Raw genomic sequence first — 24,266 nt, 5'->3', positions numbered from 1 at the left:
GTTATTTGGCTTGGAACCCAAAGCGTGGAATGATACAGGATGCGAGATATAGCTGGAGCTGAAGAATCGCCCCCATTGATAATGAAAATACCACCATTCTGAATATTGGTGATAGTCGTCCCTATGGATCTCCTTGCGGCTCTCCATCATCATTGTCCTTTTGGTTAAGGTACTGCTCGGCTATGTCATAGTATTTACATGGCACTTCTCAAGAGATTGAGTGAAATGGAGTCTATGGCGTCTATGGCGTTTAATATTTGAAGCTCCGGAAATGTACCTTGATAGGTATTGCCCGCTAGGGAAAATAAGATTTACCGTTACCAAAGATAAGGGACGAGCTGTGGAGAGCAGTCCGTCATATCGCTGGGGCTTTTAATCATCCATTGAGCTTATCCCATACTCTATATATTACTTTGTGCAAGAAAGTAGCAGCAGTGGAAATGCGTTTGCTACGATAACCACCGGGCGTGCCCTACAATGAATTCGGAAACGTAGCATCTAGATGGTGGCCTCGGACTCTGGACCCTGTGGTAAGCGACGCTCCAAGGTTCACGGGGTAAGATTGCCGCCTCCTCTTCTAACTCCAGTAGGTCGTGGATTAGATTGCTTTAGACGTCTTCCATACACCGAGGATATCTCTACGCCATTGCAACAATGCTCTGCAAATGAGGCCGGGATACTAATAGCATAGCGAGTAGTCCTTATTCAACTCAGCGATAGCATGTCAGAGAGAAGGATACCGCGCTTACTACTGCTTACATCGCATCTGTAGCCAACACGCTAACGCCTGCCATTACTTGATAACTTGTCGTAATCTTTATCGTCGCATTGCGGATTACTGTCAACTTTATCAGGGTCCAGAGTTGCGCAGGCAATTTTTTCTAGAGCCCGCGATTCATACGCGTTTAACTAGCGCAGACCCAGTCTTTGTGCCTGCCAAGATGCATTGGCTAGTCTTCAGCCGCATTCATCGAAACGTCTCGCATAAAGAGGTGAAAAGCGTGGAAGGCTTGCTTCCAGCTATCCAGCTATCAATTGTCCTCCAGCAGAGCAACTGCCCATCTCACAGTATCTGCCTTGTGCACATGATGACGATTCCAGTCTTTTGTTGGGAAGAGAAGAACCAAGAGGCGCAATTCGTCGCTTACTTCCGGGATAAGCCACGCACAATTTCTCTCGCTCCGGCCCGTGCACACATTAGACACGCCCTAGCTTCGGCACTCATCGTTTCCAATTGTTCCACAGCCAATGATGTTGGCCGTCCACGCTTATCTTAGCTGGATACAGCACACCTTGAAGGCCCCATGCCTTTTCCAGAAGACATGTAGATGGTCGTCTCACGTAGGGCGCGGAAATGTCTTTGCAGCTGTCTGGATATGGTCGAATTGTATAGTAATCAGAGTGCCGTACGCGCCCTGTCAAGAGCATGAAGCGTTGTTATTACCCCATAGATTTGAGATTCGATGCCGCTATCCGATGTTCTTCAGATTGGTGCCTGTAATACTGTATACGCTGCAAGCGTCATCGGACAAGCCACAATCGAGTTCCCGTTCAATGAACTCCGTGCGAGCAGCTTCTTATTTGCACACGCGGCGTCTTTCGGCGAGAATAGCGGAAATGGAGTATTTCACAGGACACTTAATCCTCTCAATTTCCACTTTACTCGTACCGACTGCGATGACGATGGATTCTATAGCATAACGGCATCCACAAGTCGTCCCACATACGGCACTTGGTCTTTCGTGCCATAAGAGGCGTTCTCCACCAAACTAGGAAATTTTTACGTTTTTAGAACATGACTCGAAAACTTCTAGAAATTTTTTCTGCCGCTGTAGCAGGGTTGATCATCCAGGTTGACGGAATACATCGTCTCATTTTGGACCGGTACCACTCACGATGGCATCTAAATCTGCTTTTGCAGAGTTTCCCCAGTATATCCAGGATACTGTGGATAGACTTAATATCAGACTCTAAACATCTTGCATTGCGGGGGAAAGCATCCGGAGTCGAGACCAGCATGTATTCGTGGAGAGAGTACGAAGTATAACCGTAATCCCAGACAGGGGCATTTCTTATCTACGTAGTTGATTATGAACATCCACCTAAACCTGGCGGCTTTTCGGCATATGGATGGGTCTCGGCTGAGGAACTTACCATTAGTCCTTCTACACACCGAGCCCATTTCCTTAAAAGTCCCTCTCTCCTAGCTGGCCCGCCGTTTTCTTTTTTCCTCAAGCGTGGAGTTGTCTTTTCCCTTCTCTCTCTTCCCCAGACACTGTTATTATAATTGAGTAATAGCGGAGGCTCTTTCGATCTTTGTCATGGCTGGCAATACGAATGATGTAGAGTTTGAGGCTCGCACCCCAGGATCTCCAAAACACGAAACCTCAAAATTTGAGAATCAGCAAGTCGGACCTAATTCTGGCTCTGATAATGAAATTTTCGGAGAGACAAGCGATGAACTGCAAAACAGCCGATTGAAGCAGATTGCTGCGGACGGTAACGCGCACTTCCATCGGCTGGGATGGAAGCGCTTGGCTATCGTCACCATCGTCGAGGCCATTGCCCTTGGAGCTCTCAGTCTGCCAGCAGCCTACCACACTCTCGGCATGTTCCCTGGAGTGTTCCTGACAATCACACTTGGAATGATTACAATCTTCACCAGTTACCTGGTGGGACAAGTCAAGTTGAAGTATCCACAGGTCTCACACTATGCCGACGCCGGAAGACTCTTGTTTGGTCGCTTTGGCTATGAACTATTTGGTATTGCCATGGTCCTCGAGCTTGTCATGTCTGTGGGTTCCCATGCATTGACTGGAAGCATCGCTTTGGGCACCCTTAATAACAATCACGTCTGCTCCATTGTCTGGTCTGCTGTGTCAGCGGTCATCCTATTCCTTCTTGCCATTCCACCTTCATTCACCGAGATCGCCGTGCTTGGTTACATCGACTTTGCATCAATCATCATCGCCATTGGTATCACCATCATTGCTACAGGCGTCAAAGCTCAACATTCCGCTGGCGGCCTTTCTGGTGTAGAGTGGTCAACCTGGCCTCAGGAGGGGACCACTTTCTCCGAGGGGTTTGTGGCAGTTAGCAATATCATCTTTGCTTTCAGCTTTGCGATCGGTCAATTTTCCTTCATGGACGAGATGCACACTCCAACAGACTATATGAAATCCATCTGGGCTTCAGGTATCGCCCAGATCACCATCTATACTCTGACCGGAGCGCTGTGCTATGCGTTCATCGGCCCATCGATTCAGGCTCCGGCTTTGCTGTCATCTGGTGAACTAATCTCCAAGATTACTTTTGGCATCGCTATTCCTGTTATTTACATCTCCGGATCTATCAACTCGACAGTGGCACTTCGTTATATACACGGCCGGTTATGGAAGAAATCCATTATTCAATACGTTAATACTCCCAGGGGCTGGACTGCTTGGATTACACAGGCTGCAATCTTTACCATCATTGCCTGGGTCATTGCTGAGGCGATCCCCATCTTTTCCGATCTACTTTCTCTGGTCTCCGCACTGTTTGTGACGGGATTTTCCTACTGGATCCCTGCCATCATGTGGTTCTGCTTGCTCTGCAAAAGGGGCGAATGGTTTTCAGGAAAGAATATCCTCATTTCCCTTGGAAGCATACTGGCCTTTATCATCGGAGTAGTGGCTTTAGTTGCCGGCACCTATGCCACTATTGCCGATATCGTAAGTACAACAGACCAATCTTTGTGCTTTGCAGTTTAGCTAACACCGTTGTAGATTCGCGAAACAAATGACGGAAGCACCAACCGCCCCTTTTCTTGTAGGCGCTAAATCGCTATAAGAGTATATATTCAACATCAAATACTTTTCCAGCATATAAACGCAGCGGCTACTCAATCATGATATACTAAGTACATAGACTTGAATAATAATAACGAATATTTACGTTTTGCTATCATTTGGGCGAAGATGAGATGGAATAATTCGGCTTCAGCAATGCCATATAATTGATCTTGAAGTGGGTCAAGATTTAGCGGTTTATACTCTCAATTAAATCAAGCAACCGTAGCTCTCGATTACATATCCGATTGAGGGTAATCGCTCACATCGGCGTTTAAAATGTCTAGAGTTCATGAGAGGAGCACAAGCAGGATGTGGCCTCTGGGGGGTGTGAGCATCAAACATTGGAGTAATACTTTCTCTTAGGCGTCTCATGATCATGAGCTCGAAAGACGATGCCACTACCCCGCCACAGCTCGCTTCGATCTAGATATGCATCCGCTATTCGCAGATTTCCAGCTACCTATTACTGTGGCCGGAGTTTCCCTTTTCGGCTGCTGGCTTTCCAATCAATTACACATAGATCCCTTTCTATTAATTTGAAGTCCAGCTCTCCATATTGAACTTTTAAACTAGTTCTACGCCAAGACCCAATTGGTCCAAAGCTTCAAGACATCCTAGCTTAACCATGAGATCAGGTCTGCTATCTCCGCCTTGCAAGTCTTTGCACTTCCAAACTGTTTCCATGGCTTCTCGAACGCGAATGAGAGAGGGAATTCTCCTGATACTGTACATCTCTTTAAGCCGCTGAACTGCAAACAACCTATCCTGCGGATCGATAGCCTCGCATCCTCCCGTAAACAACGGCCAAACGTGCATAGATACAAGTGGCGACGTTATGGGGACTTTCGCTATTGCATCCAAGCAGAGTCGGACTCGGTGTAAGGTACGCGGGTGTGGAGAGCCTATATTATATGCCACACGAAATAGATAGATAGATGCAGCAGCGTGATATGCGATCGCAGTATTGGCAAGATCGAGATTTTCGGCGGTATCGTCAGGTAGTCGCCAGGTTTCGAGTTTGTGTTCAAACACTTGAATAAGCGATTGGATTTCTTCATTTGATGTTGTCATGGCGCCACTCTTCATCGACTGCAGCGAGCTGATGTCCGATGCTATATGGAGAATGTCAAAGGCACTGTCGAAAAGCGGAGCCAAGGTGTTAGAGCAGAGATAGTGATGATCAAGAATGAAAGGTGGCCTCGCGTGGGCAATGGATCCCAATATGTCGTAATAACTGAAAAGGCTGAGAAGGAATTGAAAGCATGACGTGGGCGCAGTAGGTAGCCCTTTGCGTAAACGAATGAGTTCTCTAGCAGCAGATAGATGGCATTCGTCTGCCTCTTCGATGCTGTCCATAAATTGACGCCTGACTTGCAGCATCAACACGGTCGCAAGAATCGCATCAGAAAATCTTTCCGTCGGGGTTTTGAGCGCCATAGACAAAGACTGTATGGCTATCCTGTGGTGTTTTCTGGCAACAATCTCGGTGTCTTTACGCGGTGAAATTGCTACCAAATGACTGGCGGCCACTGAGAGGATGGCGGACTGAAGAGGACCCTTCTGTAAAGCCATGCTAGTAAAATGCTTTTGGAAGGGATTATCAGTAGGTTTTATGGAAATTAAAGAAGAAACAACAGTGGTGAAATGGTGAAAAAGGTGATAGTCATCAAGGGATAAGTAAAGAGCCCAGTAGGGAGGATCGCGCGGTACTGAAGCTTCGCGCAGCTGCTCTCGACTTCGCATGTTGTCGGATTTTCCATCTTTTAAGCAAATCTCGCTTGGAATATCATCATCTCGAGATTGTATACTCATTGGAGATAATAATGCGCATGGATTGCGCCCGTGAGGTGAGAAGACATCATCCGACACCCAACCGTCCGAGCCGGAACGACTGGGTGTCGTGACGGTATTTTCTGCAGGTGGTGAAATGATGGCAGCTTGTGCTTCATTGCTGTTGGGCGGCGGCACTACCAGTTCACGTCGGTTTTCATCATGTCGGGATCGAAGGTCCTCTCTTTTCTTTGCGTCTTTGTGAGGACGCCACCTCAGCCTCAAACCGTAGCCTTGGCAGGGAATCTTTAACCTTACACAACGACCGCAGAGTGGCTTCGCTTCGTCGCATTTGTACCCAGCTTCCCGGCACGTCCAGCACCCAGACCTAGATCTCTTCCCTTTCTCTCGTCCTATTGTGTTGCCAGAGCTCATTTTCGATGACATCTCTTGGTTACCCCCAAAAGGCGAAGTGGCAAATGAAGAAGAAGAAAGCCAATAGGCGAGTTAAGGTGTCACATTGTCTCAAGTTGATGGAGCAGCGGTAAATTTCGATGGCCTTCGCAAAGTAAATGACCTTTCAATAGGATTGTAGATGCTGAGATACCTCTGCAGTGATGTTCGTCGTGTTACAGCTTGGCATACGTTCTAGGATCTGAGAGAGGATGGATGACAGAAGTAGGATCCGCTAGCGCTCCGCTGATAACTAATACGTAAAGACCGCTAGGACTTCAACGGCCCACCATTACTCTCATACCAGCGTGCCGGATATCCATCGGGTTCTTTGGTCTCGCGTGGACGGCATGATTCACACTGTGCCATTGGTCTCTAGTAGCTCAGGTAGACACCAAGGCTGCGAAGTTGGACGAAGTGTTGGCGATAGATTGTGATATACATATTTGCTCAAGTAAAAGATAAAGATACTAGCTTAATCTCGTTTATTGCTTTCCAGGGAAAAATTGCGAAGTGTTACAACCAGAATTGACGCAACTATGGCTTTTTGTACGTGCGACTTTGGCCTCGCTCTCGAGAATTGTATACTTCAATCGCTTCAACCCAAGTCTGGCACTTTGACGTCGAATCCATTCAGTAACACAGAGATATACTGATAGAATCCAATGACGTGAATAAGAGACATCATACCATCCTTTCCGATTCTTTGCAATCCCAAGTCCCATATTTCTTGACTTAAGGGCCCAGGGTGGCCCAATGCATTCGCAACTTCCCATGCTAACCTTTCATCTTTTCCTAGCGACTCTGGAAATTTCCCAGTTATGAGATCTTGGCTTTCTTCATGGGTGATACCTCTAATCTCTGCCATCACTAAGTGGGCATATTTTTCGTACGCGCACTGAGTGCGTGAGGCAACAGCTAATATTGCAACTTCTCTCACAGTTGGTGACAGCGCAGGGAGCGAAGTGACAGCACGGTCAAGCTTGAACCATTGCTCGCCAAAAGAAGGGTTGTGAAGGAGTAGACCGAAAGCCCCAACGAGTTCCCCAGTGGGATATTTGGTGATAAATCTGGCGCATATCTGTTAGAAGGTGACAACAATAGTAACAAGGGAAAGGCGACGAGTTACGGAATTTGGCTCGTGCATTCGTTAATAGTATCATAGAGGGGCTTTTGGTCAGAATCAAGCTCTTCAGGTTGGATTAAACCAAGTCGATTCATTTTTCAGGTAGACTTTAAAAGCTTAAAAAAGAAAACAGAAAATTTGAAAAGACCAAAAGATTTTGCAAGTATCTAAAATCTCCAAAGGTGTTCGTTGGATAGAAGCAAAATAGAGGAAGAGACCGCTGTTTATCTAGGTAGGGAGCGACTTGGGCTGTGAAGCACGGTCTAAGATCCACTGAACATATGTTAGTGCTTGAAGGGCCAATAGTTGCAGGCATAAGATTGTATCAAATTCCTAGTTAGTGAGAAGTTTCTTCTCGAATGAAGTTTCCAATTGGCGCTGTCTCTTTGGTCGTTATAAGTTGGATGCAGTTCCCGCCTTAATCCCACTTGGGTTCATTCGCGGCGCCAGTGGCCGCATTTGTTTTATGTTATAAGATGACAAGCTGTTCGTATCTTTTGAGCACTTTCAACACATAAGGGAAGACGCATAGAGCAGAATATAATAGACTCCGCTGTCGGACAGAAGGAACAATCGATTTTAGATCGAGCATGCCGTCTTACCCTCATTGTTGCGCCGAGATAGCACACTCCGCTTCGTATAAGCGCGGAGTGAATCCGTCTTGTGGATAGAACCCAGCTGGCCGCGCTAATCATAGCGTGTGAGGAGAAACAACTGTTGTGATTTCCATTTCAAGTAAAGTCTAGCTATCGAGGAAATATACTGAACACGGTAACTCCGCGCTTCCACGAAGATGATGTTCATTCTGAGGCGAATTGAAGAAAGTACCATTCCGCAATGATCGTCCGGTTTGCTCTAGTTATCACTATCAATAGCAGACTTTTCGCCTAGACAACGTGTGGGCGGCCGATCACCTGCCAGACAGAATCAGCCGCTGCCTACTGCTGAAATTGTGCATTACCATACCGATGAAATGCCAGACTTATTATATATGTAACGACATCTCATGCAAAGGACGATAGAACGTTTGCCGACTTCTGAGACTGAAAGCAGAAAATAGTATACTATTTCCAGCAATGAATAGGGAGTATATACGCAATTCATTCTTCCATTGTCGCTTAAAAAAAAAAAATAGCTGGAGACAATTCAATAAAAGTACAAGCGCTACCTACCTACCTAAATTGTATTGTTTACTTACTTACACCTAGACTATATTCAGCGTTTGTATGGCGATATAATCTCTTCTTTTCCTAGGCAAGATAACAAATTTAAGTAGAATTAAAAAGCGATTGGAAACAGTTACTTATGCCTGCTCACAAATTCTTTGAGAACATTTCCTGTGAGGCGTGCGATGTTGTTTTGCAAATGGTTCCATCCCAGCGAGCAAAGCCAATTGATGCTCCCAACGCTGAAAACAGCACCGCCACCGTTCGTTTCATAGTATGTTACGTCAGATCTGACCTCTCTGGTCTGAGTGCCGAGGACGTTCTGGAAAGGGAATGAGATGTCTTCAGGAAACATCCCAAATCTGTCTGGGTGTCCTGTACTAGTCGCAACAACGACCGTATTGTGTGGACTTCCAATCTTGTAATCGCATTTATCCATCTCATCGCCACTTGCGCCACCTCCAAAGCCAAATTCGCCAAGCAGCTCGTCTTCTCCAATGCCATCAAACATCCACGCGAATGATGTTTCTTTCCCGGCGTCTGTTCTCTTATACGGCACGCCTGGACCCTACAACAAATTGTTAAATACAAGATTCTCGTTTATGAGAAATAAGCGGATGTGGCAACTTACCGGACCTTCTGCACAGCAGCCGACGCCGAACAAACAATTAGCAGGCAGGCCTCGAGACCTCCACAATAGACCCGACTGCCCATTACTGCTGAAAATGCGATCACCCCCGGGGTTAGTGAACGATCTTATTCCTTCTCCTCCTCTGCGAATCTCGACTCTATGGAAATAGTCGTCCTGAGTGGCACAGCTCCAATAGAAGCCGTTTCCTCCAAGGTACATCACGTTACCACCGGCCTTGATGAAGTCTGCATATGCACTAAGGCTCTCAACAGTATGGTATTCTGGATGAGAACCAGTAATAATGGTGCCATAGCGACTAATGCTGGCTTTTCCAGAAGTATGCAGATCATGATCGCAGACAACATCGTATGGAATGCCACTTTTCTCAAGATATTCTAGCATTAACAAATCAGCACTAAGACCTCGAGGTCTGTGAAAATTCCAACTGATGTAGTCGGGACGCATATTCAGAATTGGCCTTTTAGATGTTGAGTAAATTACTCCGGATCGGTCGTTGTGTATATCGTAACAAGAAAGTCCTAAATCGTTCCTTCGTACTGTTTTTTCCGCATGCTTATCTGGTATGGCTTTCCAAGTAGTATTTACGACGTCTTTCAGATGCGCCCGGTCAAACACGTGCTCGTTTGCATAGGCAAGATACTTTCAACTCGGATTAGTATGAAGGTATACTATATCACATGATATATAAGGCGAGATATAAGGGAATATTTCACTCACAGTGAAAGTAGAGATAATGTACGCAACCTTTGCTCCAAGCGCTGCACTTGTAGCTGGTGTAGGGCGTATATAGAACGGTACGGTATCTTTTGCACTGCCATTCTGTGCTTCAAGTTCGATTGCATAGACACCAGATCTGAGGTTTTCGGGCAAGGTTATCGAAAAATCAGTTTCCCAAGCCGCATCATCAAGGTCGTCTTCATGAAAATGAATGGCTCCGTAACCGTATTTTGCTTTAGTCCAGTCTGATTCCATGCCATCCCAATCGTGTCCCGTCACTGCCCTTGTAGGCGCATTTATAAGGCGACCTTCTGCCCCTGCCCTGTTTCCAGACACATCAACGATGCTGTCAGTTGACATTTTCAAGGAGAAATCCCATTTCGCCAGTATGTGGTTATTGGAACAAGCCGATCTCATCGTAGGGCTATCAATGCGACCATTAAAAAAATTGATCGGATGGTTGGATGCTTCAACAGGGCCATCGGCAAACATTGCTGATAGAGTTAAAATGCATGGTTTTGTAATAGCCGCTTCGTAGTCAAGGGTCTTTTCTCCGCTGCTCGCCGGCTGAGGAATGTCTGCAAAGGTAGACTTGGGACTGATCTGATACTCAAATTCCGCTCCTCGAATAGTGAAACGGAGCTCGATCCATCTTTTTAGATCAGGTTTAAACTCAGTAGACACCACTTCTACGTTTTTGCCTGTTCCGATCCAGAATGCAACGAATCCTCCAGCAGTCAATATTGCCGCGTATCCAGTCTTTGTTGATATATCAAGAGTTGAAACGAGGGTTTGGACATGCTTCGCTTCAACAAGATGCGACTGGAAATAAAGGCTGAACTCCAAACCAGTGGATCCAACTTGGTAATCTCTGTTGGAAATAATGGCGTAGGACCCTGGATGCGCAACCTGATATCGACTTTTGCAGCTTCCAGGCAATATGGACGAGATGATCTCAGGCTTCATTCCTGACGTATCGGTACCTTGGGGGCCGTGAATGAGACGAGTGACATGATAGTTTAAGTCTGGTTCTGTTGACGAAACCTATTGAGCCTATTTTAGTACGTATAAGGCAGCCGCGAGTCGGCCATTGCCGCGAAATAAACGACTAGACAAACGAAGCTCAATAGAGGTTTTTGAGGCATGTCAAACGGCGGAGGTGAATTTGTGGTTTTCTTCCGATGATTTACCTTAACATCGATTGTACTGCCAGGACTGGCAATCCACGGATCGACATAGCCAATAATTTCTGGCGGGCTGCTGGCAGGAGGGTTCTCCAACATGGTCATGGTAGATATTTGAAGTGTAGCAATGTCCTAGGCTCTTGAAAGCTACCAATTGGCAAAAATAATGAACGGAGGAAAATAGAGCGAGTTTCGTCTTAACGCAACCCCCAAAAAGAAGTTCAACCACAGGAAGCGCAAAAACAGGCCCATACAATCCTATTCTATTCACAGCTTGCCGCTGGAGAAGGTCCTGGGCTATGTTATATAGATTGAACGTGCTCAGGGCGGTATCCGCTATCAGCACTACAAATGAACTAGGATAGCTCATCCTTAGCGCAACTAATGTGCGACATACTGGCCGTAGCTCTTCAAGGCACAGGTAACAGTGCCTTTGATCGTAGCTCGTATCTAGGTTGCAGTACCAGCTCCAGCCTTACTGTATGGAGCATATCTAAGAGCTTCTACGGAACTCCAAAGACGGACTGATTGCGCCCCACCACTTACCAAGGATTACTATTCGTGTAACACTGCTATTGATAGCGGAGATGTCGTTTCTGGTAAGGCTGCTCCCTTAGGACTATTAGTTTTACTTCAATAGGAATGATCCAGGCAAAACGCGGCGGCTCTCGCATGAAGTCACCGGAACCCTAATATTGGGATAGCTATCCGAGAACCGAGCGAACGAAGTTATAATAACACTTTGGTCCTCGATTTGAAGATTGTTCAGATGCTGGAGAAGACAGGAAATTGTGTTATCGAACTCACAGATCGAATAACAAAAAGGAAAAGAAAAACAGCGCGGATCAGCAGCCATGACCACACTAACAAGCGAAGGCGAACAGCCAAGAATCATCAGATTGACTGATGAAGAACTTGAAACAAAAACAATGAGATCTTATAATCTACAGACTGCGCTTGAAGCTTTGCATGCAGATGGCCTGGTGGTCCTTGAGAATGCAGTTGACCCAGCCCACTTAGACCATCTCAATGAACGGATGGTTGCCGATGCAGAGCAACTAAAGACGCGCCAAAAAGCCCACGTCAATTTCAGCGCAGAGACGCGAAACTTCCAGCAAGAGCCTGTGCCCGAAGAAGGATATATCTTCGACGACATAATTGCAAACCCGTGGGCTGCCGAGATTCTTGAGCACATGCTGGGTCCTAAGCCAAAGGTGCGTCTATACAGTGCCAATACAGCCTTGAAAGCCGAAGCACGCCAGCCTGTACATATCGACATGGCTCTGGGGTATCCCCGCACGCCATTTGGCTTTTGTGTCAACATCAACCTGGTTTCAACGTCGCCTGAGAATGGGGCTACTGAGTTTTGGCTTGGCACACACAACGATCCAGCGCTGGAGGCACTCACTATTAACGGACACGGGGATGACGGTCCTGACCCTGCTATAGCCCTCGAGAAAAAAGCAGCTCGAGCCAAGGACCTTGGTGTGCCCATCGACTTTGCGGACAAGCTCGTTGAAGAGCGCCGTAAAGTGCGGCCGCCGATTCAAGCAAGCCTTCCCAAAGGTTCACTTATCATCCGCGACATACGCATATGGCACGCGGGCATGCCCAATCGGACCGACGATGCGCGTGTCATGTTGGTAACAGTTGCCGTGGCTTCTTGGTATCGCAATGGACAGAAGATCCTGTTGCCCATGCGGTGGAAGAACAGGATTCACTGGGGAAAACTTGATCCATGCATCGAATGGGTAGAGAACGATCGCAACTATCTTCAAGGCTCGCACGACATCAATCTAGCCCAGCTTCCTTGAATATATCTCTTGCGTTTAGTAAAACCAGTGTCAGTTACTTTCTAGTTAACATCTATTTCGTCTTCTTTGAACCAGTCATGTCCGCCCAAGCTACCATTGAAGCCTTGTCTATTCGTCTTCGTAGATTCCGCCTCATCTTCCTCCTTGAACCAGTCATGACCACCTAGACTGCCGTTGAAGCCTTGTTTCTTTGTCTTGGTGGCTTCATTCTCATCTTCCTCCATAAACCAGTCGTGACCGCCTAAACTGCCATTGAAACCTTGTCTCTTACTCACAGCTTCGAAGTTTGCAGCCTATCAACCAGTTAATGAGCGGGTAAAGGCAATCATCCATGATAGAAGTTCTACGTACAGACTTAGTTGCCACTGGCAAAGCAGCAGTTACCGCAATAAAGGCGGAGACAATGGAAAGGAGAGATGCTGCCTTCATCTTGAAAGTCAGAAACTTCTGTTTGTCAATTCTTAATGGCTGATATGTGAATTTGATGCCTCTGGAAGAAGCATAGAGCCTGGTTACATAGCAGCCGCTGTCTATACGAGTTGGATCGTCAATGAAATATGACATTTATGATACAATTTTCCCATACCAAGAATAAATATCCGCCTAGATTTTAAATTGAAAATCGCGCAAGATTGCTTCAACTAACTTCTTTGTGGAAATATTCAGCGCGACTGTGGCAACGAAATGGGACAGGTGACTCCCTACTGCACTCCTCGAATTCTCATCACGCCCGTCAACCTCCCATGCCGCCGCTGCTACAATATGACTGCCAACTTCTTTACCCCAAACTTTGTGTACGGCTTCGACTCTGCAACCCTGCTCTCTCCCGAGCCGGCGATTCCGAGAACTTCAACCGTCCAACATACTCTATCCAAGTGGGCGCCTAGAATTTTTACGTATGACTTTAGACTTATGAACGTCTTTACAAAACAAGCAATAGGTCTCTGACACAGACCCCACGCAACCTTCTTGAACATATACCCACCTATGTACTAATAATACCAGATATCCATTATCAACGGGCATATGATACAGTGGAAGGGCATAGAACAGTGCTAATGTCTCGTTTATCTTTCTTCTCTCGGTTATATTTCTTTCATCGTTTATATTTCTGTCTGGTCTCATCTCCCGTTTGATGTTTTTAGTTTAACTCAATCCGTTTAAGTGAGATCCAACATTCATCATTTTGTTTAATCCTGATCAAGCACCAAATATTGTTGAACTATCCGAGTCTCATACAATATATCACATTCTATTGGCCTACGAGACTTGTTAAGAGAGGGCGCTCATGGATTCACCAAGCATCATAATGTGGAACGCTGTACTGGGATTTGAGCTGTTAGCCTCGGAATCTGTACATATTTGGCTCAAATCGACGGGATATATTTTCCTATAATTCTATAGTGCGATTCTGACATTTGACTACCCTGGTCAATATAGAGGCCTTTTGCTAGCCGTTTTTGCGGAGGAATATGGCATCCCGATACCTACTGAATGATGCTATGAGATACGGGGATCAAAGGCACAGGTTCTTGCTTACGCGGCATACTGTTGTCTCTCACTACATAAATATCCGAAGGCAGTCGTAGCCACTCCTTCAAAATAAGAAAAAGAACTTTATCATTAGCAATAGCGCTGACTTTCATGCAAGTTCAGTAATATATCACGGTTAATTAAGACGTCCAAGAACGCCAACGGCAGTCGCTACAATTCCATGATATTTGTCTCAGTTTGACCGGCCACTATATGAGCTTTTCCATCGGTAGTGTAACTCAAGACCACTCTGATGTATTATTTTTGCGCTTCCTTCTCACATCCTATAACACCTCGTTGACTGAACCTTGTCAAAGACAACATGCGTCCGCAATCTTGGGGTCATTCCGCGAGATGTAGTCAGGTCAAAGAAATCGAAGAAGAGGACTTTTTAGAACCTCAGCCCGAGCGTGTCAGCAAGATTTGGCGGCTATTCTGGTCTCCAGTACCATGGATGACCTTAACAGCAATGCTCTGTTTTATGATTACTAGATTACTTTACGACGCACGGTTGCGGCGTTATGGCCCTATCAAAACTGGATATGACACAGAATTTGGTAAATTCCTACATAGTCTATCTTTTGTGATTATTATAGTCTAATGTATATAGGCCCTTTCCGCCAGATGATTGACATCAAAGAAGTAACTTTCAGCGGAATATTAAGATATACTGCTGATGGTCATTTGTATATGGATAATGCACCCGATGGAATTGAGTATTATGGGCCACCATCGGAACAGATTGATCAAGCCTGGGACAATTTGATACATGGTTTTTGACTTCCATTCCATGATTGAAGAATTGTCTTGTATAATGAATATGTTTATGCTAACACACTCGGATATGAACTAGGCAGCAACCTTGTCGAAATATCTGCGGCCGAAGCAGAGACAACCAGTTCACAATCAGATGCACATCCGATCTCAGGGCATCGAATGGCGTATGTTTGTTGATTGCGTATAAAATGATACAATCTTTACTAAGTCGAACGAAAGACCTGAATATATCCATAACTTACATTGTGTTGTGAGTGCCGAGTTACAAAAAGACATTGATATGCAGCTAACAAACTATGCTAACTTCTAATTAAAGAACGAAATTCGGAAAACACTTGACAGCGAATATTATTTCAACAGCTCTCTTACTGATCTTAGACGCATGCATCGGATCCATATTCGTTAGTACTGCTACTTTCACTTTTCTGTCGATGTAATCACTTTTGCCTAACTATTCATTTTATAGACCATTGTCTCAATTACCTTCGTCAAGTGGCCGAGTGCAGTCTCGATTTAACGCCCATAACGCAAGTATACATGCCTTCTGTAAACACATACGTTGGCAACTTTGCCTTGCCACACACGTGCCGAGACAAAACAAAAGTCGAGGAATGGCTGGATGAGAGAAGAAACTCAAAGGAAATTTTGGACCGCTATAATCACCGACTAGAGGTCTTTAGAGCTGAGCATCCGGGTGAAGAGCCTCCTGAGGTTGGCTATGTCTGGAATAAAGACGCTAAACTCTCTTGAAACTGGACACATTCCGAGTTCAATTAGCAAGTTAAAGTCAAATGCGTACGGTTCACCCATGTATCAGTCATATAAGCAAGGTGTAGGTAGGAAGACTAAAGCATAAATAGAATAAAGTGCAAGAAAGAGACGCCAATATTAGATCTATATTAAGAGATATATTATGCGAAGAGCGGTAGCGCTGGAGCCTTAGAAATAACCGCGTTGAGTATCCTACCGTAATTCACATCGCTTTCAATAGTGAGATCGTTCTGAATCCATACAGCTTCAACCATGTGTTGAATTAAAACGACATGATCTGATCGCTGCCCCAGTTCTCGACGCGTGTTAGCTAGAATGTCTAATATTTGGAGACGTTGCTCATCTTCATTAGCCTCGCAGGCTATAATAAACAGCGGCCACGTGCCCTCACAAAAGCCAAGATTTTGTAGAAGCAAAATGCCTTCTCTCACTAATCGTCTATGCGAGAACGAAGATGTGGAAACATATGATACGGTACGGTTCAGGTATATCAACGCAGCGTATCGATAGAGAGAATTGATCATATCTTGCCTGCTGAGTGATGACTCAAAGTCTCCGTGAAAAGTTCCATATTCTCCGATGGTTCCGTAGAGATCTTGTCGAAGATACTGGATGCGCATCATATCGGCATTGTCATACGGTATATTTTTGTCTCCATTAGGTGGCGGTCGCTTACAAATGTGTCGGACCAGGTCGAGAACAGCTATAGGGCATGTAGCTCCATCGGAAATCTGCTATCGTACTATCTCAGTGCTGACAACCTTTAAAAAATGAGCAAACAACTTACCATAGAACTCCCAACAAATATCTTGCCAGGCCGAATCGCTTGAGGTCCTTTGCAGAATTTATCAATAGCATCCGCTTCTGCCCAATGTCGGATGCTGAATTCTGCCATGACCTCGTGGTAATAAATCCAATCCATCAGTGGCATGCAGTCATGTTGATAGAGTGTGATTAAAGGCGAAACAGCCGAGATGATTTTCTTCGCTCCGCACATATAGAAGCGCCAAAGCCCTCCAGGATTAGCCGTATTGCAAATCTAGGTTACTCAGCATTTGTCAATTAAATATACAAGGGAAGCTTTACATACTTCACATTGAAAAAGAAGCATAGTGGCGATCAGATTTCGGATGACGCTTTCTCTGTCGACCCGCGTTATGTCTTTCTGTAGCATCGAAATAAGCCGCGTCTTGTGGTATTGGCTCTTTGAGGGCCCTGCAAGTAATACAGATGATAACGCGAGGATTCCTTCTAAAACCAAGTTAAAAGAAGAGTCGGGATTGGCCATTGCCATTTGCAATACGAAATATGCCAAAGATTCGTCCAGTATGGGAGCTAATATCCGCGCTCTGGTCTCTTGGACTATTCCATTTTAGTTAGAGAGTTTGGTACCACAAAAAGCTGTCAATTACTCACAATATTCGAGTAGATATGCGTCATCTCCCGAAAGCGAAAATGGTGAAAGGTGGAGTGAGCGTGGTATTGCAAACCCGTGTAAATAATCGGCTATAAGAAACACGTTAGAAACCTGCTTGAAGTTGCACAGCGGCTGGCATAAGAGATGGCTTACCAAGGTTAAGTTTTTCTTCCAAAGCATCTGACAGTGCAACATCTGCGGAAGAGACGTTCAAAAACACTACACCACGCCCCCGATGTCTCCGGGATATTCTTGCGGGCGCTCTTGAGCCACAGTCGAGTACAATTGCCCGTCGCTTATTTCCCTCCCGTGGCCAAGACAGTTGCATGCCATAGCCTTTGCAGGACTGCAGCGTCTTCGCACAGTTGCCGCAAGTAGGTTTGCGCAAGTCGCATCGCACTTTGCGCTCTGGAGAAGCAATCCGGTTCAGTCTCCATGACTTGGTGAATTAGGGGAAATGCTCACCTCTACACGTCCAGCATCCTTTAATGCCCATCTCGGCCGGTATAGCAAAGGCCGCTTGTCAGAATCTCTTTGACTGCCAAATCTATTTTTGTAAAAACACCTGGAAACGTCGATGAAATGAGCCTAGCCGTCGTGTGTTCAGCTTGTAAAATAGATTATGAGCAGGACCAGCAGTGGATATACCTGAACTAGGGGTAGAAGCTTTGCGCAGCCGCAATTCATCGGCGCTCCGGAGATAGCGGCTGACTAATGGGTGTGCAAGCACGGTGAGACAGTGAGACGGAGTTCAATAGCAGTCTATTGGTAAGAAGAAATGTACACACGCAGGGCTGGCTGTTTTAATACTAGTATTAGTAATAATGTGCATTCCGTATCTCAGAATGGATATGTTCATAATATAGTCTCCTTAAGGATTCACCGCTTCAGTAGCAAGTATTGGTTACGAAGGTAAGCAGTGTATCAAGTAGGGTAGAAAACATTTGATGACCTATCTTCTGATTAATTCTCAAACGTCATTAACTGGCTCCATTTGGCTGGAGGGAGCTTTGTAAAAGAAGCACAAAAGAGTTTAAACATTGCAATCAAGGCACTATTTTACCAACATTATCCTTGCGACATATAAACCATTCTATTGTTTCTCTCTGTCCTATTCTGTATGTTGCAGCTTTTATATCACAGCATCTTCAGCACATCATCTACTTCAAGATTTCTAGTAGTGTAAGGCGTGTTGGGCACTGTGGTTATTAGCTCCTTTAGAGGGCTCCAATCTTCTTGAGAGCTTCCGTGGTCAGCTCCTTGAGGGTCTTCCTCTTCACAGTAAGAAAGCCATCGCCGTCGAATTCCAAGCCGCCCTCGGGGTCGCCCGCTCCACTTCCATCAAATGCACCCACGATGATGCTGTCGAAAAGTGCAACAAACGGAGCTCCAGCAGCCAGGTTTGCATTCCTCTTGTTCAGCAATTCCTGGGTCGTGACTCGATCTCTCTGGAACTTGGCGCCGAGGAGCTCTTCGTACGTATCCACCACTTGGTTCATGGTCGCACGCACTTCAGTAATGGGGATGCGCTTGTTCTTAGTCTTCTCTTCGTCCATTTGAAGAACAGCAACAATAGCAGCCGCGAGAAAGGGGAGTGAACATCCCGCGAAATAGTGGTCTCCGCTATCAAGAACAGTGGCTTTGCGATTTTTGGGATCGAACGAGCCAAAAGTTCCCTCCAACCACCCATCCATAAAGGCAGACGGTATAAGGGTCGTAAAGCTCGTCGGCCCCCCTTCCTTGGCGAGGGAGGTGAATATCCGAGCAGTAACAACAGGTGAAGTATCGTCGGGCCAGCTACCGCCTTCGGTCAGGAGACTCACTGCCTTAGGATGCAGAATGTCCAAGGTGTACTCCGATGGGAAAATGCGTCGAACCCCAGCTTCCTGTGCCGCCTTGAGAAGTAGCCGGTCGACAGCCTTAGACACAGGGCCAGAGATGAAAGATAGGATTGCATCAGCCCCCTTAATAGTCTTCACAAGGCCATTATGGTCGTTGTAGTCGATTGGAACAACTTTTGCGCCTGGTATGGATGCTGGTGCCTTTCCACTATCGGCTCGAGTCAATATAGTGACATCGAACTTGGGCTTGGTTGAGGCCAAGATGGCGCGGATCGCCTGGTCGGCCACTAAGCCGGTGCTTCCAGCAATAATAAGCTTGGTGAAAACCATGTTGATTATAGTTGTAGTAGTAAAGTTCTTGAGAAGTGAGAGATTGATGATGTTCAGTTCAATTTCATATCCCACGTCCCCATCGTCTGCCTATATATAATCCGAGTGAAAAGCACTTTAATCATATATTATCTTATTAATCTACTCTCTTGCGTCAACGAAAATCCATCTCCTCTGTTGTGTAAAGGCCAGAAACTTTTTCCGACATCATCACCATTATCTTCATCAGAAGTTCTGAAGCAACAGAAGAGGCCCATCAAGCTTCAGAAAGGGACTAGTGGATGAAGTGGAGTCGCGGCAGCAATAGGGACCTGCTGCACTAGGTATTCAAGGCATTACAAAATGAGTGCAACTATTTCCGGAGCGAACCATGGGCTGATTGGTAAGATAGCTGAACGCCAGCTTCCGACCAATTAGATATATCGCTGATATAAGAAGTATAAGAAGCACGAGGTAAGATGAAAAAAGACGATACTGGCACCATTTACTTGGTATTCTACGTGATTTTGACACACTACTTCACTATGACTCAAAACGTTGCTCTCATCCTGGGCTATGGACCCATAGTTGGGGCCTCCACTGCTCGTGCATTTGCAGCAAAGGGTTACAAAGTTGCAATAGTATCCCGCACAAAGAAGGACTCGGAAAGTGAAAAGGATTATCTCCAGATTCAAGCCGATCTCTCTAATCCAACCTCAGTTGAGGATATTTTCTCCAAAGTTATTACTGAACTTGGACATCCAAGCGTTGTGGTATACAATGGTGCGTCTCGTCATTTCCACGCGATAGATATTCAATGATAAGCAAAGGGCAAGTCTAACTTTCAAGCTAATTCATTAGCTTCTTCGTTTGCGCTGGCGGGCTCTTTAACAGTTGCGGAACAAGTTGCAGCTTTCCAAACCGATAACAATGTCAATGTTGTGTCTGCGTATGTTGCGGCGCAATTGGCTGTTAAATCTTTCGCTGAGCTACCTCAGCAGTCGTCAAAGACGTTCATTTATACCGGAAATAAACTCCCTTTCATGGTCGTACGACCACTGTTATCCCAAGGCGTTGGAAAGGCTGGCGCGGCACACTTGGTGCATTATTTCGCAGAAGAGCACAAAGAATCCGGATACAAGTGAGTTATGGCAGAAATACAAATCTGGTTGTTTTCTAACGGAGGCTATACAGGTTTTATTATGCTGATGAGCGCAAACTGGATGGAGATCCGGTTTACGGCGAAATTGACGGCGATGCGCACGGCGTATTTTACAGTCAACTGATTGACCAGAAAGAGCAGGGACCTTGGAACGCGACATTCGTTAAGGGACAAGGATACACTTCTTTTTCCGATGCAGTTGTACATGAAGCTGTCGTGATGCAGCTTTAGAAGTGATATAATTATAATAATAAAATCTGTGTGATGTATTCTAGTGCGTACAGATTTGTTCCTCAAGAAACAATGAAAAATGTAGCCAAGAGAATTGTTCAAGAGGATTAGGTAACAGTGCTACGTGGTTTGGAGCCTAAATATAGATTTAATGGATCGTATCAATTGTGTACCGTCACGGTCAAATGGGCGAGGATGGTATAATGGCACATATAGTAGGCGCACACTGGGCAAAACTCTACAACCATGGTGGCTGGTTTCAACCAGGTCTATAGCACATGTGGAGCAATACTAAGTAGTTGAAGAGATCGGTGTAATATTCACATTTTCTAATGCCAAATAGTGCGAACCAGAAAGTAGCAAGTATAAAAACTATGTGCAATAAAAGAAAATAAACAATAAAGACACGGAATGACTAACTGCACCTGCAATCTCCTGAAATCTATTTGCGAGAAAAGCAAGCTGCTGCCAGAGCAGTGTCAGTCCAAGTGTTTCCGTTTTGGGTCGGTGTCAAGGTCAATTCGTAAGTGCTGTCAAATGAGCCAGCACCCCAGCCAATGTAGCCGAGGAAGACGTCGGAGTTTTGGTTGAGAAATTGGTTCTGTTGGCACATGTCCGTAAGGCATGACTGAGTGTTGCCGCCACCAGTTTCCGTCAAAATACCTTGGCGCTTGTTCTGGCGAAGCCAGGTGGCGACAGGCTGGAACGCGGTAGCGATGTTGTTGGTGACACACTCTGTATGAGTACCAGAGTTATCAGAGTCAAGGTATTTATGGAAATCAAAGATCAAGTTTGTCGTCGAACCATCAGGATTCTTCACCTGGGACAGGGCAGTAGAGCTGCCATCGGAGAGGAAGCTTCCAGCGGACTGGAAGTCGGTTCCTGGCAGTGAAATGAATTGCGTTGTGGCACCGGCGTTACGGATGGCAGTAACAACGGCTTGCACAGTTTGACCCCAAGTGTTAATATCCACATCATGCGGCTCGTTCACAATGCCAAACCAGACTTTTGACTGAGACGCATATTTAGTTGCTAATTGCGTCCAAAGGCTGACAAATTGAGCATTTGTAGGGCCACCTTGGCCAATGATTGCGCCATTCCAACGGGCGTAGTTGTGGATATCGACAATACAGTACGATCCAGTGGCTAAACAGCCTTGAACAAGCTGATCATAGTTGCTAATAGCGGTGGAGTCCAATGTTCCACCCAGGTTGTTGTTAACAAGATACTGCCATCCAACAGGTAGACGGAAGATGTTTAATTTATCATCGTTGACAAAGTGCTGCATCTGGCCGACACCATCTGGGTGGTTATTAGTACCACCAAAATTCTTCAGTGGCGGGTAAATCTGTGAAGTAACACAGGTTCCATCAATTGTGCAGCCAAAGTCGAACCCGGCAATGTTGATACCAGCAAATCGCGTCTGCCCAGAGCCTGTTGGTTGAGAAGCTGAAGAGGTTGTGCTTGACCCAGAACCAGGAGACTTGGTCGAGGTAGTCGAGGTAATGAAGCTGGTTGCGCCTGGAATGCACTGGGCGTAATAGGGATTCAATGTAGAGCATGCAGAACCAGAAGCACAGTTCGTTGGGCCACTGTAGCCCGTACCTCCACATTGTCCCCAAACGCTTTGTGTCTGTGCGATAGCACCGCTTGCCATAAGCGTGGCAGCGAGTAGCAACGGGCCCATTGGTTTATTCATTGTAAATCTAGGAACGAACGGATGAAGGCGGCACTGGTATACATGGTAAGCAAGAGTTTATTCTAATAGCTGAGTGGGTTTTGAAGCCGTATGAACTCGGCTTTGGCTGAAGAACATTTTCAAGCTACAAGAAACACATACCTTGGCGTATCACAGTCCGCCTTGCTCTCAGTTTCGAAACTTGAGCAGTACAAAGCCTTCCCGAGGGACTGTAGAGGTTCTTTTCTGCAGTGGAAGAGAGAAGGAACTAGTGGTTCAATGAATGTATTTTGATTGGTACTGTTTCCATCAACATCTCATTGTCTGGGCTGCTCAGTAGACTTTATACTTCTAGTAGTCCGTGCCAACATCTATCTGAATCTGAGCTAAAGATCTCAACAACCTGGCCCCAAGGAGCCATCTCGCGGTTCCTGAAATTCTTCTCCATAATATCCCTGCAAAGGAATAACCACCTGAAGTGTAAAGTCAGATAAATGAGTCTAAAATATCCAGGCTATCATGTTTTGTGATAGGCAATATACGTACTGATTGAGCCTGAATGAGACCTATTTCGCCGTTGAGGCTCTTACAAGGTGCACCATGATCTATCAGCCGCGCACTCCTATATGCAGGGGAATCTATACTGCCAGATTAATCTGTGGCATCACGTTAGCAGGGTTACATAGAGATGGCCAGTCCGTGTTTCGCCCCTGCGCTATAGCCGGTCGGCAAAAGCCTCGATGCAACGGACCCCACTAGACTCAATTCACGAAAAGGTGATTCAGCCAAATAAGGTTCAATATGCTGCTATGAAGCGATAGAGTCCAGCGTATTATTTTATTATATAGCCTGACGGTTATTACTTCTTCAACAGCCTTAATGTGTAAGCCAACCTCATATATCTGGTGCCATATAATTCGTAGTCGGCTCCTTTGATGACGAGATATATTTTAAATATTAGCACGCAAGTAATATCCCTTTGTCGTATGACATTTCAAGAACAATGGCGGCAATAATATCGATATGGATGACAATAGGGGCACCGCTGTGAGATGTATAGTGTTTTCAGCAATGCTTGTGCTTACGTAGAGGGGCTCAGGATAACTGGTGAACCTGCAATTCCTTTGGTCTCCTGATTGAGAATAGAATCCTCAAGTTGGATGCCCCCTTAATAAATAGAGATTTGGATGCGATCCGGAAGGCTGACGTACGCCAATCAACGCCGGCCCTTTAATCTTAAATAGACCGCTCCAACAAATTATGAGTTATCCCGAAGCTGACCCCGCCATCCTTGGAGAAGAGGGGTAGTCAGACCGCTCTACCCAAGACTCGGCAAACAACGACACACTCTTGAATAAATAAAAAGGCATATAAATGGCTCAGGGCAGTGCAGATCCAAAGCCAAGTTATAAAGCCAAATTTTAGAGAAGCAGACTTCTTTCGCCTCTTGTGTAGAGGCAATACGCTAAAGCTGAAGATTTCTTTCCCACAGTCCAATGATGATTTGACTGCTGAAGCGGCAGAAACACTTTCAAAAGAGGGGTGCTGCCATGATCACATAAGCGGGGCAAAAGCACATCTGTGAGCCAGAGCTGCGAGGACATGGTGCATATACGTTATATTTATTTCAGTACGATTTTTTTTATATCGCTTTTGTATGTATCTTGCCGATGACCAGTAGAGTTTCTGTTTACTCTCTGCATCCCTATCTAACTCTGTCCTGTTGAACCCCAGATATTATATATCTCGCTGTGAATTGTCGTACTGCTCGTTCTCATATGACGGCTGTGCCTTCATATAACAGTTGATGGCGTATCTGATTGTCGAATTTC

General features: G+C 45.6%; 10 protein-coding genes across 10 annotated transcripts; 3 read left to right on the top strand and 7 right to left on the bottom strand.

The window, feature by feature from the left end:
• Positions 1 to 2,321: 2,321 nt before the first annotated feature.
• TGAM01_v203918 (transmembrane amino acid transporter) lies at positions 2,322 to 3,821 on the top strand (the record flags this gene model as incomplete). The annotated part of the gene is made up of 2 exons (XM_018809559.1): positions 2,322 to 3,713; positions 3,768 to 3,821. 2 exons carry the CDS (start codon positions 2,322 to 2,324, stop codon positions 3,819 to 3,821), a joined length of 1,446 nt encoding a protein of 481 aa, XP_018657248.1.
• Positions 3,822 to 4,397: 576 nt separating this feature from the next.
• On the bottom strand, positions 4,398 to 6,038 carry TGAM01_v203917 (hypothetical protein; the record flags this gene model as incomplete). The annotated part of the gene is made up of 1 exon (XM_018809560.1): positions 4,398 to 6,038. The coding sequence occupies one exon, from the start codon at positions 6,036 to 6,038 to the stop codon at positions 4,398 to 4,400; it is 1,641 nt and encodes a 546-aa protein (XP_018657249.1).
• Positions 6,039 to 6,654: 616 nt separating this feature from the next.
• On the bottom strand, positions 6,655 to 7,277 carry TGAM01_v203916 (hypothetical protein; the record flags this gene model as incomplete). Its single annotated transcript, XM_024549309.1, has 2 exons — positions 6,655 to 7,126; positions 7,186 to 7,277. 2 exons carry the CDS (start codon positions 7,275 to 7,277, stop codon positions 6,655 to 6,657), a joined length of 564 nt encoding a protein of 187 aa, XP_024405894.1.
• Positions 7,278 to 8,481: 1,204 nt separating this feature from the next.
• TGAM01_v203915 (hypothetical protein) lies at positions 8,482 to 11,006 on the bottom strand (the record flags this gene model as incomplete). Its single annotated transcript, XM_018809561.1, has 5 exons — positions 8,482 to 8,916; positions 8,980 to 9,457; positions 9,538 to 9,557; positions 9,718 to 10,761; positions 10,908 to 11,006. The coding sequence occupies 5 exons, from the start codon at positions 11,004 to 11,006 to the stop codon at positions 8,482 to 8,484; spliced, it is 2,076 nt and encodes a 691-aa protein (XP_018657250.1).
• A 1,172-nt stretch (positions 11,007 to 12,178) lies between these two features.
• TGAM01_v203914 (hypothetical protein) lies at positions 12,179 to 12,715 on the top strand (the record flags this gene model as incomplete). The annotated part of the gene is made up of 1 exon (XM_018809562.2): positions 12,179 to 12,715. One exon carries the CDS (start codon positions 12,179 to 12,181, stop codon positions 12,713 to 12,715), a length of 537 nt encoding a protein of 178 aa, XP_018657251.2.
• A 41-nt stretch (positions 12,716 to 12,756) lies between these two features.
• On the bottom strand, positions 12,757 to 13,144 carry TGAM01_v203913 (hypothetical protein; the record flags this gene model as incomplete). Its single annotated transcript, XM_018809563.1, has 2 exons — positions 12,757 to 13,008; positions 13,067 to 13,144. 2 exons carry the CDS (start codon positions 13,142 to 13,144, stop codon positions 12,757 to 12,759), a joined length of 330 nt encoding a protein of 109 aa, XP_018657252.1.
• Positions 13,145 to 15,936: 2,792 nt separating this feature from the next.
• TGAM01_v203912 (hypothetical protein) lies at positions 15,937 to 17,709 on the bottom strand (the record flags this gene model as incomplete). Its single annotated transcript, XM_024549308.1, has 6 exons — positions 15,937 to 16,530; positions 16,584 to 16,835; positions 16,887 to 17,158; positions 17,213 to 17,302; positions 17,367 to 17,621; positions 17,679 to 17,709. The coding sequence occupies 6 exons, from the start codon at positions 17,707 to 17,709 to the stop codon at positions 15,937 to 15,939; spliced, it is 1,494 nt and encodes a 497-aa protein (XP_024405893.1).
• A 721-nt stretch (positions 17,710 to 18,430) lies between these two features.
• On the bottom strand, positions 18,431 to 19,384 carry TGAM01_v203911 (isoflavone reductase family protein; the record flags this gene model as incomplete). The annotated part of the gene is made up of 1 exon (XM_018809564.1): positions 18,431 to 19,384. The coding sequence occupies one exon, from the start codon at positions 19,382 to 19,384 to the stop codon at positions 18,431 to 18,433; it is 954 nt and encodes a 317-aa protein (XP_018657253.1).
• A 524-nt stretch (positions 19,385 to 19,908) lies between these two features.
• On the top strand, positions 19,909 to 20,756 carry TGAM01_v203910 (hypothetical protein; the record flags this gene model as incomplete). Its single annotated transcript, XM_018809565.1, has 3 exons — positions 19,909 to 20,146; positions 20,225 to 20,504; positions 20,558 to 20,756. The coding sequence occupies 3 exons, from the start codon at positions 19,909 to 19,911 to the stop codon at positions 20,754 to 20,756; spliced, it is 717 nt and encodes a 238-aa protein (XP_018657254.1).
• Positions 20,757 to 21,198: 442 nt separating this feature from the next.
• On the bottom strand, positions 21,199 to 22,455 carry TGAM01_v203909 (cellulase; the record flags this gene model as incomplete). The annotated part of the gene is made up of 1 exon (XM_018809566.1): positions 21,199 to 22,455. The coding sequence occupies one exon, from the start codon at positions 22,453 to 22,455 to the stop codon at positions 21,199 to 21,201; it is 1,257 nt and encodes a 418-aa protein (XP_018657255.1).
• Between the last annotated feature and the right edge of the window lie 1,811 nt (positions 22,456 to 24,266).

This window comes from Trichoderma gamsii (genome assembly GCF_001481775.2).
Source record: "Trichoderma gamsii strain T6085 chromosome Unknown Scaffold_11.2, whole genome shotgun sequence".
Lineage (NCBI taxonomy): Eukaryota > Fungi > Ascomycota > Sordariomycetes > Hypocreales > Hypocreaceae > Trichoderma > Trichoderma gamsii.
Note: the sequence above shows the minus strand (reverse complement) of the source record. Positions and strands in the feature narration are given on the sequence as shown.